Genomic DNA, 18,028 nt, shown 5'->3' with positions numbered 1-18,028 from the left:
CAGTGTTACTCTGAGGACCAGTCTCCCACACTTCCCGGATTTCTCTGTAAGGGAGGTCTGAGCCAAGGAGAAGAAAGGTGCAGAGGAAGAACTTGCCCGAGCCTAGCCGGAGCTCTGAGAGGACCTCGGAAGCCCTGTCTAGGCAGATGCGGATCCTGGCCATCTCCTGCAGGTATTCCACGGAAGCCTCACAGGCAGGTTCTCTGTGATGCCTTCCTGACAGACACGCCTGGAGTAACTGACCATCCTCCCGCAGGAGTCTCAGGTCATCACTGGTGGGGAAAGAACTATTCTTCTCGTGGATGGAATCCTGGGGAACCAGATGGAAAAGGGCACTGTTTTGTTTTGTTTTTTTAATTTATTTTTAGAGAGGAGAGAGAGACAGAGGGAGAGAGAGAGAGAGAAGGGGAAAGAAGCAGGAAGCATCGACTCCCATATGTGCCTTGACCAGACAAGCCTGGGGTTTCGAACTAGCGACCTCAGTGTTCCAGGTTGACGCTTTATCCACTGCACCACCACAGGTCAGGCCAGTGATGTTCTTTTTAATATGCAAGCCCAACCCTCCAGAACTTCCCATGCAACACGTAGAAACTACAGGGAGGATGAAGAAGGCTGTAGGTTTTCGGGTCCATTTTTCTGAACCCTGGAAACCTATTCTCTCTTTTTTTTACTTTAAGACCAAGAAAGAGGAGACAAAGGAAACTTCTGAGGAAAAAAAATGGTGTATGATCTCAAGTTTTTTCAAATGCATTGTAAAAGTTTTGAACATAACAAAAAAAATGAAGACAATGGCCTGACCTGTGGTGGCGCAGTGGATAAAGCATTGACCTGGAAATGCTGAGGTCGCTGGTTCAAAACCCTGGGCTTGCCTGGTCAAGGCACATATGGGAGTTGATGCTTCCAGCTCCTCCCCACCTTCTCTCTCTCCTCTTTCTCTCCCTTTCTCTCTCCTCTCTAAAATGAATAAATAAAATTTAAAAAAAGAGAAGACAATGAAAATGGAAAGTATTCGAAGTCCCTCCCCCTGGAGCTAAACATGAACTTGAATGGTATATTGTCTAGCCTGTTTGCATTTTTTCTCCTCCTGTACATCAATGCCAATATAGACAATGACTGAGGGCGGAGGCAATGCTTTTGAAACCCCTCCCCTTTTTTTCCCTTGCCTGGAACACCATGTCCGTTAATTTCAGCCACTAAAATTGTATTCTGTGGCCTAGGCTGGTTGGCTCAGTGGTAGAGCATCAGCCTGCTATGTGGATTTCCCAGGTATAATTCCTGGTCAGGGCACACAGGAGAAGCCCTGCTTCTCCACCTCTTCCCCTCCCTCTTCTCTCTTTCTCTCTTCTGTTCCCGCAGCCATGGCTCCATTGCTTTGAGTGAGTTGGCCCCAGGCACTGAGGATGGCTCTGTGGAGCCTCCATGTAAGGTGCTAAAATAACTCGGTTGCAGAGCAATGGCCCAAGATGGGCAGGGTATTGTCAGTAGGGGGCTGGCTGGGTGGACCCCAGTCAGGGTACATACTGGAGTCTGTCTCTCTCCTTTCCTCTCGTTTAAAAAAAATTATATCCTGTGACTTTTCAGAAGTGCTTTTCCATTGTGCAAATGACGTGGTGCAACCAGTGTGCCAAAGAAATCCAGGGAGGGGTGATGCTACCTCCAGACATCTGCTGACCAGGATGTACAGCTCGGTCTTATCTTCCCCTATGAATGCTTTCTTCTCCAACTGGGACAAGTAATCCTGAATGTAATCTTTCACTTCGTGGAAGCTACAGAAAGAGAAGTAGTAAACCTGGTTATCTCAGGTCCGGACGTTTATTTTGAAAAAACAAATAAATGAAAACAATAGCTACTGACTTATCTCTGTCAATCTCCCTATGTAAATATATGCATACATACATAGGTATAGTATGTCACATGTCTTTATTGAAAACGTTTCAGTATGACATTGGAGAATATAAAATGTTGCATTTTAGGGCCCTGACCAGTTGGCTCAGTGGTAGAGCACTGGCCCAGCATGTGGGAGTCTCTGGTTTGATTCCTGGTCAGGGCACACAGAAGCACCTATCTGCTTCTCCATCCTTCCCCCTCTCGCTTCTCTTTCTCCCTTCCACTCCTGCAGCCAAGGCTCCATTGGTTCTAGCGAGTTGGACCCAGGTGCTGAGGACGGCTCCATGAAGCCTCCACCTTAGGTGCTAAAAATAGCTAGGTTGCGAGCATGGTCCCAGATGGGCAGAGCATCCACCCCAGATGGAGGTTGCCAGGTGGATCCTGGTCAGGGCACACGCAGGAATCTGTCTTTCAGTCTCCCCTTCTCTCACTCGAAAAAAGAAGGGAGAAAAAATGTTGCATTTTAGACTGGCTGTTGCCATGTCTTGGTTTCAGGACTCCTTTGCAGTCTTAAAAATTATGGAGAACCCCTAAGAGCTTTTGTTTATGTGGGTTCTAGCTATCGATATTTATGGTAGTAGAAATTAACTCATTTAAAATGACAAAATTGAACCCACTAGAGATTTTAAAAAAATAACATTTAAAATCAAGCTATTTCCCAAAACAAAAATGGCTTTGTCTTCCAAGCCTCGCAGAACAGTTTGAGTCGGCCTGACCTTCCGACTCGCTCTTGCTCCCATCAGCTGTCCTATACTGAAGTATCAGAGAGAATCTGCTCTGGAGTGCTGTGTATCTGGGAGAAACATCTTATCTTCCAGGTAACTTTAAATATTCTTCTCTGATAAATGGGTAGTTTCTAAAGATGTTGCAATGTGCACTTTGAAAATGCACCTGTGCCTTTTTAGCCAGTTACATTAAGTCAAATGGTCGACCTTGCACTTGAAGCGGAGTTGTTTCTGACAAACACATGATTCTGGAACATGAAACACTGGTCATTCGAAAACATTGGTGCACTGAGCTATGTGGAACTTGCCAACACTGACACATTTTTATTTTAAAATATCTATTTTAAAACCTCACATTTTTTTTCTTAGTTGTTTTTCCATTCACCGAAAGAGAGAGAAACATCAACTCATTGTTACACTTAGTTGTAACTCACTGGTTGCTTCTCGCACATGCCCTGATCTGGATTGAACCCGTGACCTCTGGCATGCTGGGACAATACTTTATCCACAGAGCAACATGGCCAGGGCCAAACCTCACATTCCTAATATCACTACCCATGTCATCAAAAAGTCTTTATGTTATGAAAAAGCTGACAGGCTCACAGCAGAAGATACAAGTTTGCAAAATTTTCATTTTTGCTTAAAAGCTTGAATTTTCCCTTCACTTGCTCTTGAGGAAAGGTAATGCCCAGGTCTGAGTCACTATAGGCTGGCAGTCCCTTGCCAAGTCCCAGAGGGCGTCCGTGCACAAAGCAGCTCGCTTGGAGTGCCACTCAGAAATTGCTGGCATGGTTTTCCTGTTGTGTGCTGCTCACGTCAACAGAACATCCGTGTCCTATCCTCAAGGGTCAAGATCTAGTCAGAATGATGACTTTGATAGCCTCACCAAGGATGTTCTTCAGGGAAACTGCCATTCTTTGTTTTTTTTTTTTACTTTAATTTACTGTGTTTACATAGATTCAGTGTCCTATCGAATATATCTCCCTCCCCCACCCCTGTGTTCCCCTTGATACCCCCTTTGGCCCCTCCCCCCAACACCCTCCCCCTTCTCTCCAGGATCTGCTGTCCTGCTCCCTTTGTCTCTGTGTTCTGTGTACATAATTTCACTAATCCCTTTCCCCTCTCGGATCCCATCCTCTCTTCCTCTTTCCCTCTGGTCCCTCTGACCCCGCCTCTGCCTCTATTCCATTCCTCAGTTCACACTGTTCATTAGATTCCTCATATAAGTGAGGTCATATGATATTTTTCTTTCTCTACCTGGCTTATTCACTTAACATAATAGTCTCCAGGTCCATCCATGTTGTCACAAAAGGTAAGAAATTGCCATTCTCATTTTTATTTATTTTATTTTTTGTTACATGTCGTGAATTTGCATGTCATCCTTGCACAGGGGTCAGGCTAATCTTTTCTGTATCACCCCAAGTTTAGCACACATGCTGCTGAAGTGAGCACAAAACTGCTATTTTTAGGACAACCCATGCATGGCAATGAGGAAGGGCTCCCAGGACAGTTTTCCTCATGCTGAGATGCCAGCCATTACCCACTGTGGCGTTAGTCACATTGCACATGCCAACATATTGAAAAAGGTGAGCCCTGGCTGGTTGGCTCAGCGGTAGAGCGTCGGCCTGGCGTGCGGGGGACCCGGGTTCGATTCCTGGCCAGGGCACATAGGAGAAGCGCCCATTTGCTTCTCCACCCCCCACCCCCTCTTTCCTCTCTGTCTCTCTCTTCCCCTCCCGCAGCCAAGGCTCCATTGGAGCAAAGATGGCCCGGGCGCTGGGGATGGCTCCTTGGCCTCTGCCCCAGGCGCTAGAGTGGCTCTGGTCGCAGCAGAGCGACGCCCCGGAGGGGCAGAGCATCGCCCCCTGGTGGGCAGAGCGTCGCCCCTGGTGGGCGTGCCAGGTGGATCCCGGTCGGGCACATGCGGGAGTCTGTCTGTCTCTCCCCGTTTCCAGCTTCAGAAAAATACAAACAAAAAAAAAGAAAAAGAAAAAGGAAAAAGGTGAATCATCTTAGTACTATATTAAAAATAGTCGTGACCGCATGGACTCCCTGTAGAGTCCAGGTACCCACACTCTGGAAACTGCAATACTGGATCGTCAAGTGTCCCTACTGATACTGTCCTGGGCATCTGACCCCAACAAGGAACTTGCATAAGTGGTGTCCGCCCTCTGTGGCCCAAGACTTAGCCAAAAAAAAAGTGTGACTAGTCTCCCTTCAAGTGTCCAGACCACAAGCAGCTAGGGGTGAGGCAGCCCAGGAACAGGGGGCTTGGAGGGTGTAGGGGGGGCAGTCTACCCAGAGAGCTGTCTAGATTTCCACAAAGCAACTCCAAGTCCAGCCAAATCATACACACAAAATGTTCAAACCCCCAAAACAAAGGGACAACAAGCCAGCACATCTCAGAGACAATGCCAACTTAAAAATTATGTCTTATGTTTCAAGATTTCTATCTTTTTTTTTGGGGGGGGGTATTTTTCCGAAGTTAGAAACGGGGAGGCAATCAGACAGACTCCCACATGCACCTGACTAGGATCCACCTGGCATGCCCACCAGGGAGCAATGTTCTGCCCATCTGGGGCATTGCTCCATTGCTGCCAGAGCCATTCTAGCACCTGAGGCGAAGGCCATGGAGCTATCTTCAGCACCCGGGCCAACTTTGCTCCCATGGAGCCTTGGCTGCAGGAGGGGAAGAAAGAGACAGAGAGGAAGGAGAGGGGGAGGGGTGGAAAAGCAGATGGGTGTGTGCTTCTCCTGTGTGCCCTGACCGGGAATCGAACCCAGGACATCCACACACTGGGCCGATGCTCTACCACTGAGCCAACCGGCCAGGGCTCAAGATTTCTATCTTAATGTCAGTTCTATAATGTGCAGCCCCTACTGCAAGACAAAGCGTGTACCCCGTAAGTGGGCTGTCTCTACTCCTGTGACTACATCTACACTACATGCCAGGAGGTATGCCTGTCAGCGACTCCATGGTGATGTCTCTGAGCAGAGAACATCAAGTGAATACAGATGTGGCACACTTATCAGAGCCAGTGGATGTTATAGAACATCAAAGGAGGCTCTTTTCATATCGCAAGTCAACTACGTATACACCTGAAAAGCAGAATGAGATACTGGTTCTGTAATAAAATGCATTTTAAGAGCTTTCTGTTTGAAAATCCTGCAGGAACCCTGTTTCATAAATGATGAACATTAAAAAGGAAAAGGATGTGTCCATGGACGAGGATGCTATGGATCCATGTGTTACATGGACATCTAATCTCTCCTCTATGTCTGCTTTTGGATGGTTAAGTCAAAAATAGTTGTTTCTAGTACAGCCTTTCCTGCAGCGTCTTGATTTGGCCAACACCTCCAAGGACACCGTGCCAATCAGAACATGGCCACATATGCTGAGCACCCTTTGGGAGAAGCCTTCTGAATACAGGTCACCTTCTTAGCTCTTTCTAAAGGAGAACTCAACACCCTATGGGACTTCTCTATCCATCCACAAAGACACAGAAGTTTAGGAGCTGAATCAAAGCTTTGAGGATGTCTGGGACAGCCAGGGGACGGTACCAGTTACCTTCCCAAACATCACACGCCTAGACCGCTATGGAGTTCCCACCTGAGTTCCATCCCAGGCCCCTTCCCACCACTTGCTTTCTTTTCCCTGACAACATGTGCCGTGGTGGTGCTGTGTGCATTTGCAAGAATGCAAGAATGGCCAACACCCCCCCCCCCCAATACAGACAACTAAGGCAGGCGCTGTGCCGCTGGAGAAGCCTTCCTTGAGCGTGAACTTGCTGCCTGTCCTGCGGGGACGAGTGCAGGCAGCAGAGAGAAACTGGATGAGGAGGAAAAGCCCTGCCTGGCTGCTCAGTGGATAGAGCGTCGGTGCAGCATGCAGACATCTTGGGATTGATCCCCAGTCAAGACACACATGAGAAGCGACTATCTGCTTCTCGCTCTTTCCCTCTCCTCCTTTTCTCTCTTCCCCTTCTGCAGCCAGTGGCTTTATTGGTTCGAGTGTCAGCCCCAGGCGCTGAGGATAGCTTGGTTGATTCAAGCATTGGCCCCAGACGGGGGGATTGCCAAGTGGATCCTAGTTGGGTCACACGTGGGAGTCTGTTTCTTTTTTCTTTTTATTTATTTATTTTTAGAGAGAGGGGAGAGAGAGAGAGAGAGAAAGAGAGAGAGAAAAAGGGGAGGATCAGGAAGCATCAACTCCCATATGTGCCTTGACCAGGCAAGCCCAAGGTTTCAAACCGGCAACCTCAGTGTTCCAGGTTGACGCTTTATCCCACTGCGCCACCACAGGTCAGGCATGGGAGTCTGTTTCTTGATCTCCTTTCTTTGCACTTATTTAAAAAAAAAAGGAATGAAAGAAAAATAAAAGCAGGCAGGGTTTTCTGGACGCCAGTGCACTGACCTGTACTTCAGAAGCAGTTTCAGGACCACAGAGCGGATGACAGGCGTCTTGTCCACGACGTCGTCAAAGGGAGACAGAGATTTTGTGTGTTCACGGCACCCTTTAACCGGAAAGAGTGAGGTAAGCTCACTGGTCACACCAGACATGTGATAGCAAGAGGGGGACTGGATGTCTAGGTTCCTAGGAAGAAAGCAACTTACTCTGGAGCTCATTTCTTAAGAGGTTCTTTTCCACAAAGAGCAGAGACAGGAGAGCTTCGACCACATCCTTGTGTGGGGGACAGTTGTCTTTGAAGCACAAGGTAGACACCAGGTCCACAAAGAAGCTGGTGCACATCTGTCGGAAGCGGAAGTGCTTCTCAATGGCATCCCTTGGAAATGGTGGAAAATTACAGTCAAAAGGCTTATAGGATGGGCTCCCAATTCCCTCCATACTCGGTGCTGTGCGATGCAGATAGCATTTTGTTTTTTTCTTTCTTTTTTTTTTTTTTTTTTTACAGAGTCAGAGATAGAGACAGACAGACAGGAACGGAGAGAGATGAGAAGCATCAATCATTAGTTTCTCGTTGCACGTTGCGACTCCTTAGTTGTTCATTGATTGCTTTCTCATATGTGCCTTGACCATGGGTCTTCAGCAGACCAAGTAACCTCTTGCTTGAGCCAGTGACCTTGGGTCCAAGCTGGTGAGCTTTTTGCTCAAACCAGATGAGCCCACGCTCAAGCTGGTGACCTTGGGGTCTCGAACCTGGATCCTTCCGCATCCCAGTCCGACGCTCTATCTACTGCGCCACCGCCTGGTCAGGAGGCATTTTGATTTTTTATTTATTTATTTATTTATTATTATTATTTTTTTTGTATTTTTCTGAGGCTGGAAACGGGGAGGCAATCAGACAGACTCTCACATGCGCCCGACTGGGATCCACCCGGCACGCCCACCAAGGGGCGATGCTCTGCCCATCCGGGGTGTCGCTCTGTCACGACCAGAGCCACTCTAGCGCCTGGGGCAGAGGCCAAGGAGCCATCCCCAGCACCCGGGCTATCTTTTGCTCCAATGGAGCCTCGGCTGCGGGAGGGGAAGAGAGAGACAGAGAGGAAGGAGAGGGGGAGGGGTGGAGAAGCAGATGGGCGCCTCTCCTGTATGCCCTGGCTGGGAATTGAACCCGGGACTTCTGCATGCCAGGCCGACGCTCTACCACTGAGCCAACTGGCCAGGGCGCATTTTGATTTTTTAAACAAAAAGATGTAAACATCTCCTGACATGGCTTGGAGGGGCCTGGAGAACAGTGCCAGGAAGGATATGCTCATCTCTTTCTAAGAAACCCTGAGCTTTGGACCAGCTGGCTAACCTCTTAAGTGTGTGTCAAAGACCCCATCACAGGGCTGGCCCCAGAAAGGAGGAAAAGGGAGGAAGCCAAGCCCTTCCCACGGGACTCCCGTTAACTTTAATGACCTACCCCAAAGAGTACTTAGCCAGCCCGCAGCTTACCCTCAGGTCATAGAACATGAACGGCTGTACCACAACAAGAGGAAAAACCACCTACATTCCTTTGTTCTCTTGGTGATGGCTTCATATAACTTATGACTGCCTGGTTTGCTGTCTCTCAAATCTATACACATGTATGTCTTGGGGAGACAATAATTTTGAGACATTAGGTGTTATTATGAAGGTCCATTTTCTCTGTTGGAATAGTCCCTTATGACCAGGTTTCCTAAAGTTAACAGAGTTCTATTTCTGAATATCGTATTGGTGAAAAAGAAAGAAGCTTTCTTAAGAGAAAGGGTATTCTACCTATGTTTGTGGGAAACCTTTAGAGAAAAGTTGCCAGGCAAGTCGGTTAAACACAAGGGGCATCTCATCTGCCCAGGAATGAGCCAGGATCGGACACAGCCCAGGCAGAACACGTGCTCACAAGGCAGGCAGGCAGGGTCGTGTGCATCTCCCAGGCAGACAGGGCACGGCTGGACCCCATACCTAGGATCCAAGGGCAGTGGTCAGTGCTAAAGCACAGAAGCTGGCTGGGAGACACTAGAAACAACAATGGTTCAACGTCCTCTCCCTCGTGGGTCCCAAACCAAAGGTCTCACCGGGTAAACATCCTGCTGGCCTCTTCCTTACATTCACAGAGAGCGGTCATTACTGCCACAAAAGGCTTGTGGGTCTTGATGTCAGAGTTCTCTTGCAGGTACTGGAGGAGAAAGGCAGTGACCAGCAAGAGAATTAGCAGTAAGGAAGGGCAAGGTTAGCCAGGCCAGGTGAGCCAAGATCTTCCCCAACCCAGGGCAATAGAGACGGCACCCACTCGGCTGGCCCACTGATGGGTAGCCAGGACTGTTCCGTCTGTCTGCAGGGCAAGGCCTTGCATGTGCTTAGCAGTGTCTTTTTTTTTTTTTTTTTTTTTTTGTACTTATTTCAGTGTCTTTAGCTTTGAATGCTAAAGACCATGCCACTTTTGGGAGAAGGTTGGTGTTCTCAACTTCCGATTGCTCCCTCTTCCTATTTTTTTTTTTTTTAAATTTATTCATTTTAGAGGAGAGAAAGAGAGAGAGAGAGAGAGAGAGAGAGAGAGAGAAGGGGGGAGGAGCAGGAAGCATCAACTCCCATATGTGCCTTGACCAGGCAAGGCCAGGGTTTCGAACCGGCGACCTCAGCAGTCCAGGTCGACGCTTTATCCACTGTGCCACCACAGGTCAGGCCTCCCTCTTCCCATTTTTAAGGTCTAGCCCCTCCTCCCTCTACAAGATATTTCAAACTTTAAATGATAATACAGCGACCACTTGTGAATCTACCACCAAGCTTTAAGAAATCTTATTTGTTTTGGAACATTTGCTTTAGATTACTTTTTAAAGAAACAAGATGTTACAGCTATACTGCAATCCAAATGTATCCCTCCTCTCCCCAAAGAGACTGTGGGGTCTTTATCCATATATAAAGATACTGTTATTGTTCTAAGTAGTTTTTTCTTGTTTGTTTGTTTTTTTTTTTTTTTTTTACAGGGACAGAGAGAGAGTCAGAGAGAGGGATAGATAGGGACAGACAGGAACAGAGAGAGATGAGAAGCATCAATCATCAGTTTTTCGTTGCGACACCTTAGTTGTTCATTGATTGCTTTCTCATATGTGCCTTGACCGTGGGCCTTCAGCAGACCAAGTAACCCCTTGCTCGAGCCAGTGACCTTGGGTCCAAGCTGGTGAGCTTTTTCTCAAACCAGATGAGCCCGCGCTCAAGCTGGCCACCTTGGGGTCTCGAACCTAGGTCTTACGTATCCTAGTCTGACGCTCTATCCACTGCGCCACTGCCTGGTCAAGCGTGTTCTGAGTAATTTTAAAGATAGGAACATTCCGCCTGGCCAGGCAGTGGTGCAGTGGATAGAGCATCAGACTAGGACATGGAGGACCCAGGTTCAAAACCCCAAGGTCGCCGGTTTGAGTGCAGGCTCACCAGCTTGAAAGCAGGGTCATTGGCTTGAGTGTGGGATCACAGACATGACCCCATGGTCACTGGCTTGAGCCCTGAGGTCGCTGGTTTGAAGCCCGAAGGTCGTTGGTTTTAAGCCCAAGGTCGTTGGCTTGAGCCCAAGATCACTGGCTTGAGCCAGTCACTTGCTCTGCTGTAGTTTCCTGGTCAAGGCACATACGAGAAAGCAATCAGTGAACTAAGGCTCTGCAACAAAGAACTGATGCTTCTCATCTCTCTCCCTTCCCGTCTGTCAGTGCTATCTGTCCCTCTCTATCTCTGCCTCTGTTAAAAAAAAAAAAGATAGGAACATTTGTATGCATGAATAAAGATACTGTTATTATTTTGAATGGGTTTAAACTTTGCATCACACTGTATCTAAGCTTCTGCAACCTGCTTTCTTCATCACTACATGAAGGTCCAGCTCATTCATGGTAACTAACCGCTATAGGATACCATCTGATGACTGTACCAGTTCCCTTTTATCCCACTGTTGGACAGTTAGAATGTTCCCAGATTTTGCAAGCAGTGGCCAGGCTGGTCTGGGCACTGAGGATCGGGCTGGAGCCCTTCCTCCTCTGCTGTCCCAAAGGTTTCGCTGCACGTCCTGTGCACGAGTGGCGTCTCTAAAACGATGTGCTCTGACTTGGCACTCAGGACAGGGTGAGCAACTGAAGAATTAAACACAGAAAACCCGGCAGCCTCTGTGACAGGATCACTTCCCTTTGCAATTCTAGCTGACCTTGTCAGATAAAGGTCAGGCTATGCTGCAGTTACTCTTTGTGTGGGACAGACAGATGCTGCATGCTGAGACAAGCCTAAGTGCTCACCTTGTCGAGCAAGAGGACATACTTGGTCACCAGCTTGTCCAGCTCGGGCATGCAGCTCCTGGTCCCCAGCAGGACGTGCTCCACAAAGAGCACCACGGAGGAGATGCGGTTCCAGAGGTTTCTGTCAAGAGAGGGCGCCACCCACTCAGCTGATGAGAGAGCCAGAGAAGCCAGGGGAGGGGGGCTCTAGAGGTGGAAGATGAGCCACGGATAGGGGTGCCAGCAGAGAGAGAGAGACCCGTGTGGGCCCTGTCATGCACCGCCTGGCCTCTAGCGAGTTTGGCTTCTCATTAGACTCCGCATGGAGGTCACCTGGGGTGGCACATTCTTGTCTCAGCTGTGCCTGCTGAGCGCCACTGAGCCCGCACAGCGAGCATAGGACTTGTCCACCTCGAATGACTGCCCTGAATGTGCCCCGCCCCACACTGTCCTGTGTGGGGTCCTTTCTGGCTGTTCCACTGTCACAGCATTCCTGCCGTGGGGTACAGTGCCTGCTCACCCTTCTGTCACCCCCTCATTCCGTGTACTCCCTGCACACGGTTTCTTCTCTGTGTCTTTAGTGCCAATGGGAGGCCTGGCATTGGGGGCAGTGGTGGTGCATTGATGTTAAGGGAATGGAGGAGAAAACGGCTCCTTCCGTGCAGAGGTATCTGCGTCGTCTTTCTCTCTGAGCCGCCTGGGACTCGGCACAAGTGGAAGAGACTCTGAGTGCAGCTCCAGTGACTCACCTGACTTCCCTGATGATGTCTCCGGCCAGGCCTCTGTGGTCTGGCACATACCCGTCGGAGCAGAGGAGTCCCAGAGGGATGGACAAGTTCTTCACCGTCTGTAGCCATGCCTCGGGACTGGGCTTCAGCAGGCCCTCCGTCAGCAGCTCAGTACAGGCCATTGCTGCAAACGCATCCAGGGTCTGGGGGTGGAGAGCAGACCTGCGATGCAGCGCTTCCTTGGCCCCTTTAGTGGCTCTAAATCCCAAGCCCAGAGGCCCTGGCAGTTAGCTCAGTGTGCTCGCACGGTACCTGCCCGCAGCCTCCTCTTGATGGTCTGGGAAGACAGCAGGCCTGTTTTCTGTGTCTTGACATGTGTTGTGCCAATGTAGGTGCCCCATGCAGGGGTCTCCTATCTGGAGCATGGCTGTCAGCTTTCCCTCCCAGAGTGGCCCGGGAGCACCCTCCCACCTGCTTAAGGAAGGCCAATCCCTGGCTGGAAGAACTAACTGTCCCCAAGAATGGTCATACCATCTCATGTCCAGCCCAGCTGTGGCTCTGTGTGGCGCTGGTTAGGCTGTCTAGAATTGGGGGATGAAGAGTCAAGATTCTGGAGAAGTTGTGGAGCCGGATCCTGAAATGCTGATAGGCCAGGTGCACCCATGGGAGAGACAGCTCCTCCTCGGGGCTTCCTGCTGTCAATTGGTGGACGCAGGACCACAGAGCTGTCCGCAGGAACTGGGGTAAGAGAGTGTGTACGTGTTAAGTCACACACACAGACATGTTGCTGCTCATGGAAAACTGGGACGATTCAAAACACGGCAGTAAAGGGAAACTTAGGCATACTGGCACTGTCCCTCGTCTACCTCTTGGTGTCATCCACTCCTAGCATTTGAACACCCCTACCTGTCCTCCCTGTTGTCCCCAAGTGAAGGTCACAGTATCACTTTCCATCATGAACGGTTTCTCTGTTCTTAGGTGTACTTGAAGAGCACCGTCTTTACTGGCTGTGCAATCCCGATCGAGGGGCCGCAGGGGGCGCACTTCATTTGTCCAACGCCTATTTTTGGACACTTAAATGGTTTCTCATCTTCCATTTTTAGCAACAAAGCTAGAAAGAACATTCTTAGGGCTAAGCTGTTTGACCACATGTGCAACAATGCTCTCAGGACAGAATCCGCAGTTCAGTTTCTGTAAGGTCACTTGTTTGCCCTGCCAGGGGGTGTTCAGGAAGCTCTGTGCTGGTCACATGCTGTCTGCAATGAAAAAACTGCTGGCCTTTTTTAAAAAAACAGTATTGCCATGGGGACAGGTAAAGAGAGTCTCTTCAACTCTTCATGTTTTGTTGATTACTAGTGAGTTTGAGCAGTTTTACAAATGTTTTCTGGCCTGACCTGTGGTAGCGCACTAGAACGCTGAGGTCGCCAGTTCAAAACCTGGGGCTTGCCCAGTCAAGGCACATGTGGGAGTCGATGCTTCCTGCTCCTCCCCCCCTTCTCTCTCTCTTCTAAAGTGAATTTTTGTAAATAACTTAAAAAAATGCTTTCTGGATGCCTGTATAATTCTGTGAATAGTTGGTTTATAACTTCTACTCCTTAAAAAATCGGGCGAATTTTCTTATTGACTCCTAAGCATACTTTATTAACCCTTATTCATATGTTCTCCAATCTGTCCCTTTCCTTTTTTTTTTTTTTTTTTAATTTTTTTTTTAAATTTTATTTTTATTTTTTATTTATTCATTTTTAGAGAGGAGAGAGAGAGAGAGACAGAAAGGGAGAGAGAGGAGAGAGAGAAGGGGGGAGGAGCTGGAAGCATCAACTCCCATATGTGCCTTGACTAGGCAAGCCCAGGTTTTGAACCGGCAACCTCAGCATTTCCAGGTCAACGCTTTATCCACTGCGCCACCACAGGTCAGGCCCTTTCCTTTTTTACGTACAAAGTTTGAAGGAAGTATCTTTCTGTTGAAATTTCCGTTGTTGTTATTATTATTACCCTGTAATGGTCTGTTAAATATTTGCCTAACTTCCTTTCAGAGAAGCTAAGCGTTTGAAAAGAAGGTGTTCCAGGGACATTAGAGATCTTCATCATGTTGCTAGAGAGTTCCCTGTTTTAGGGGCCTGGGCGGTGGGCTGAGGGTGCGGCAGCCTGTCACGAACCAGGGTCCTCCCGGACCAGGTCCCGTCCCGCAGCACTGAACCGGGGCCCTCCCAGACCAGGCCCCGTCCCGCAGCACTGAACTGGGGCCCTCCCGGACCAGGCCCCGTCCCGCAGCACTGAACCGGGGCCCTCCCGGACCAGGCCCCGTCCCGCAGCACTGAACCGGGGACCTCCCGGACCAGGTCCTGACCCGCAGCACTGTTTGCAGCCAGTCCACACTGCCCCAGTGTCAGCACTTACCATTAGTTCTTCTGCCGTGGACACCCTCATAGTCAAGAGCAAGAAGTCCTTCAGGTAGCAGTCGAGCAGCTCCTGCCTCTCCTCCTTGCGGAGCTGAGCGAGGAAGCAGCCCAGAGGAGTCTTCTGGAAGATCTCTACAAACTTACTGGACGCCCCTGAGGGGGAGACCAGAGTGGCCTGGGGTGAGGACGCCAATCCAGTGCGTCCCTGTCCCTCTGCTCGGGACACGTAGCCCCCATAGGTGGGCCCGCCGCTCCGCAGACACTCGCAGCGGGGAAGGGTCCGCTGACCAGCAGCACAGGAGAGTGGGTGGCCTGACTCTAAGATCATTGTGTTGATGCATTCCATATTTTCCGGGGGAAGGGCAGACACAAAGGCAGAGCTGATGTTCCATTTCAGTCACAAACAGCCTCACTAGCCCCAAAAGGAGAAGACGGCCCAAGACAGACCGAATGTGTGTCTCAGCCCTGATGCATCTCAGGAACCCCAGGATCAGAAAGAGTGGGCTGCTCTCCAGGACTGGGGGTCACATTCTGCTCAAACTAAACATCTGCCTCTGGGAATGGGGCGCTGCCCCCATGTGGCATGCTACCAATGGCAAAGCAGGGTCAGTTGGAGTGGCCTCGAAACAGAAAAACTCCTTCCTCTGGGGACAGGTGGCTTCAAGTTTGCTCAGAAAAAGTGGCAGGAGGCTTGCTTAGAAAAATAAGCTCATCTTCAAGGATCTTAATCTGTGTATTTTAAAGGCAGAGCTATAAGCCAACCTTTTAAAAATATTATTTCATTATGGAAGATGACTTCTCCCAAAGCATCATGTGAATATTGGTTTTCCTGGCACACCAATGGCCAGACCACTTGGCATGTCACAGACAGCTAGGCAAGGTGCCACAGGGTTCTGAGGGGACACAGTCAGCTTGGACGGAGGCACTCTGCTCTTGAAACTGGCAGTTGTTGAGAAAGCACCGACCGAGGACATTGGAGTCCTGGGCCCTCGCTGTCCAGGACGCTCAGAACGAGAATGACTAGCCTGTGACAGGCTCCTGGGCTCTCTTCCCGCCCCACAGCGATCCCTTACAGTGTTCCCCTGGATGTACCTGCAGCCTTGGAGATGTACTGAGCCTGGACCCACAGCTCCTCCAGGTAGTCCCTGATCCTCCAGCTGAATGGGACAGCGTTGCAGACATTGTCCGAGAGGTTCATGTGGCTCTGCACCAGGATGTGGGACATCTCATTCTTGGACCTGCAGTTGGGCAAGTGAGGTCAGAAAACAGTCAGGGAAGTATCACTCAAAATGTAAGACAGGAGCCACCTCCCCCCAGCCCACTGTTCTTAGCTCTCAAGACTGAGGAATGTTTAAGGTAATGAAGCCAGTCCTCCGATCTGTGTCACAGCTCAGGTTTCTGTTCTAAAGGAATTCAAGGATGGCCTTATGTAATCTATTGTGCAGACAGACCAAGCCTGCGAGGGGTCAAGTAGGCTGGCTACAGTCTCAGGGAGCCAGGGCCTTGCCGTGCCCTGTGCAGACAGGACATGAGGTCAGTACGAGTTTGTCTCATGTTCAAGTCTCGAGTCTGTCTTCTCGGGGTCTCCATCGGTGATTTTTTTTTTAATTTTTATTTTATTGATTCATTTTAGAGAGGAGAGAGAGAGGGAGAGAGAGAGACAGAGAGAGAGAGAGGGGAGAGAGACGGGGGAGGAGCTGGAAGTACCAACTCCTATATGTGCCTTGACCAGGCAAGCCCAGGGTTTCCAGGTCGACGCTTTATCCACTGCGCCACCACAGGTTAGGCCTCCACCGGTGATTCTGAATTCCACTTAGCTCATTTTTTTTTAAGGTGAAAGGACAGGAGATAGTGAGGCAGACTCCTGCATGCACCCTCACCAGGATCCATCTGGCAACCTCATCTGGGGCTGATGCTTGAGTACTGAGCTATTTTTAGTGCCTGAGGCTGATGCATTCCAATGGAGGTATCCTCAGCACCCGGGGCCAACCTCAAACCAATCAAGCCACTGGCTGCAGGAGGGAAAGAGGGGGAGAAGGGGGCAAGGGAGGGGGAAAGCAAACAATCACTTCTCCTTTGTAAAGAAGCCCCCTAAAATCCAAACAGGAAGCTTTGGGGAGTAACACAGGAGTGGACCTAGGGCTAGGCTCTGAGAGCCCCACCACACAGAGAGAAACTAGGAAGCACACAGACCACACAGCTCTCCCACTGCAGCCTCTCCAAAAAGATGGAGTGGATGCCGGCAATGCCAGTCCATCAATGTCATGATCTGAGGGCACGGAACGTGGCCGGCGCCTGAAGCCCAGATTTCTCAGAATGCCACTAAATCCTCCCACAGGCCGTGAGGCTACAAGCGCCAGGCTAAGTGTGACTCTCCAGTCAGGGCCCTGTGTGCTATTGGACACGTGGAAGAGCAGACTCAGACTGCCACAGTGCTGGGTGCCTCCTCACCACAGGCAGGAAGTCTTCTACTCACCTGGTATCGCTCATCACAACAGGAATGTTCAGAAGCTTAATGTCCTTGAAAATAAACATCCAAAGGTCTCTGGCCCAGGATGGAGTGTCAGGCGTGGCCAAGAGCTCTAGGTTGCCATCTCTGTCGATGACAGACACTATGCTCGCCAGGAGAGGGGTCACTGCGCCCTGGACGCGCCTCCAGAGGGTGTGCCTGCAGTGAGGGAGACAGCATGTGGTTAGCCCAGAGTGAGCTTTTGTCACTGGGGGTTTTGTACACTAGACCTGAGTAGTGATATATATAAATGTGATTGTTTCTGTTAATTGCATTACACTGTCACTATAATTAAGTTTATATATAATAAGCTACAATTCATTTAAAAAACTCTTGTGGTAAAATATGAGACGGCCCTGGCTGGTGGCCCAGTGTATGGACATCCCAGGTTCAATTCCCAGTCAGGGCACACAGGAGAAGCAATCATCTGCTTCACCCCCCTTTCTTCTCCCCCTTCCCTCCTTCTTCCCCTCCCACAGCCAGTGGCTCAGCTGGTTCGAGCATGGCCCTGGGCACTGAGGATAGCTCAGTTGGTCCAAGCACGTCAGCCTCGAGTGCTAAAAATAGCTGAGTACTAAAGCATCAGTCCCAGATGGGTTTGCCGGGTGGATTCCAGTTGGGGCACATGTGGGAGTCTACCTCACTATCTCCCCTCCTCTCACCTAAAAAACCCAAACAAAACAAAACAAAACATGAGACCTTGGCCAGTTGGCTCAGTGGTATAGCATTGGCCCAGTGTATGGAAGTCCCAGGTTAGATTCCCAGTCAGGGTACATAGGGGAAGAAACACCTGCTTCTCCACCCCTCCTCCTCTCACTTCTTTCTCTCTCTCTTCCTCTCCTGCAGCCATGGCTCGATTGGAGCAAGTTGGCCCTGGAAGCTGAGGATGGCTCCATGGCCTCCACCTCAGGTGGTAAGAAGAGCTCAGTTGCTGAGCATCGAAGCATCGCCCCCTAGTGGGCTTGCCAGATGGATCCTGGTCTGGCTGCTAGCAGGAGTCTGTCTCTGCCTCTCCTCCTCTCACTTAATACAAAATAAAACAAAACAAAATGAACAAAAAACAATGAGGCATCTCTTGCTAGTTAATACTAGGGAGAAAAATGC

General features: G+C 49.7%; 1 protein-coding gene and 1 non-coding gene across 2 annotated transcripts in view; both read right to left on the bottom strand.

The window, feature by feature from the left end:
* The window catches only part of RNF213 (ring finger protein 213), a 125,759-nt gene that overhangs the window by 20,057 nt on the left and 87,674 nt on the right, over window positions 1-18,028 (bottom strand). The window contains 12 exon segments of the mRNA XM_066381485.1: window positions 97-310; window positions 1,655-1,766; window positions 7,027-7,126; window positions 7,227-7,396; window positions 8,815-8,997; window positions 9,111-9,211; window positions 11,310-11,430; window positions 12,038-12,219; window positions 12,548-12,754; window positions 14,414-14,568; window positions 15,508-15,653; window positions 16,892-17,083. Of these exon segments, the coding sequence (XP_066237582.1) occupies window positions 97-310; window positions 1,655-1,766; window positions 7,027-7,126; window positions 7,227-7,396; window positions 8,815-8,997; window positions 9,111-9,211; window positions 11,310-11,430; window positions 12,038-12,219; window positions 12,548-12,754; window positions 14,414-14,568; window positions 15,508-15,653; window positions 16,892-17,083 (1,883 nt within the window).
* Window positions 3,958-4,064, bottom strand: LOC136404647 (U6 spliceosomal RNA). The gene has a single exon (XR_010751367.1). It is a non-coding gene; the product is annotated as a U6 spliceosomal RNA (small nuclear RNA).

The sequence above is a fragment of the Saccopteryx leptura genome, chromosome 4, assembly GCF_036850995.1.
Source record: "Saccopteryx leptura isolate mSacLep1 chromosome 4, mSacLep1_pri_phased_curated, whole genome shotgun sequence".
In the NCBI taxonomy this organism is placed as follows: Eukaryota; Metazoa; Chordata; class Mammalia; order Chiroptera; family Emballonuridae; genus Saccopteryx; species Saccopteryx leptura.
The sequence above is the reverse complement of the archived record's forward strand: the minus strand, read 5'-3'. Positions and strand labels throughout refer to the sequence as shown.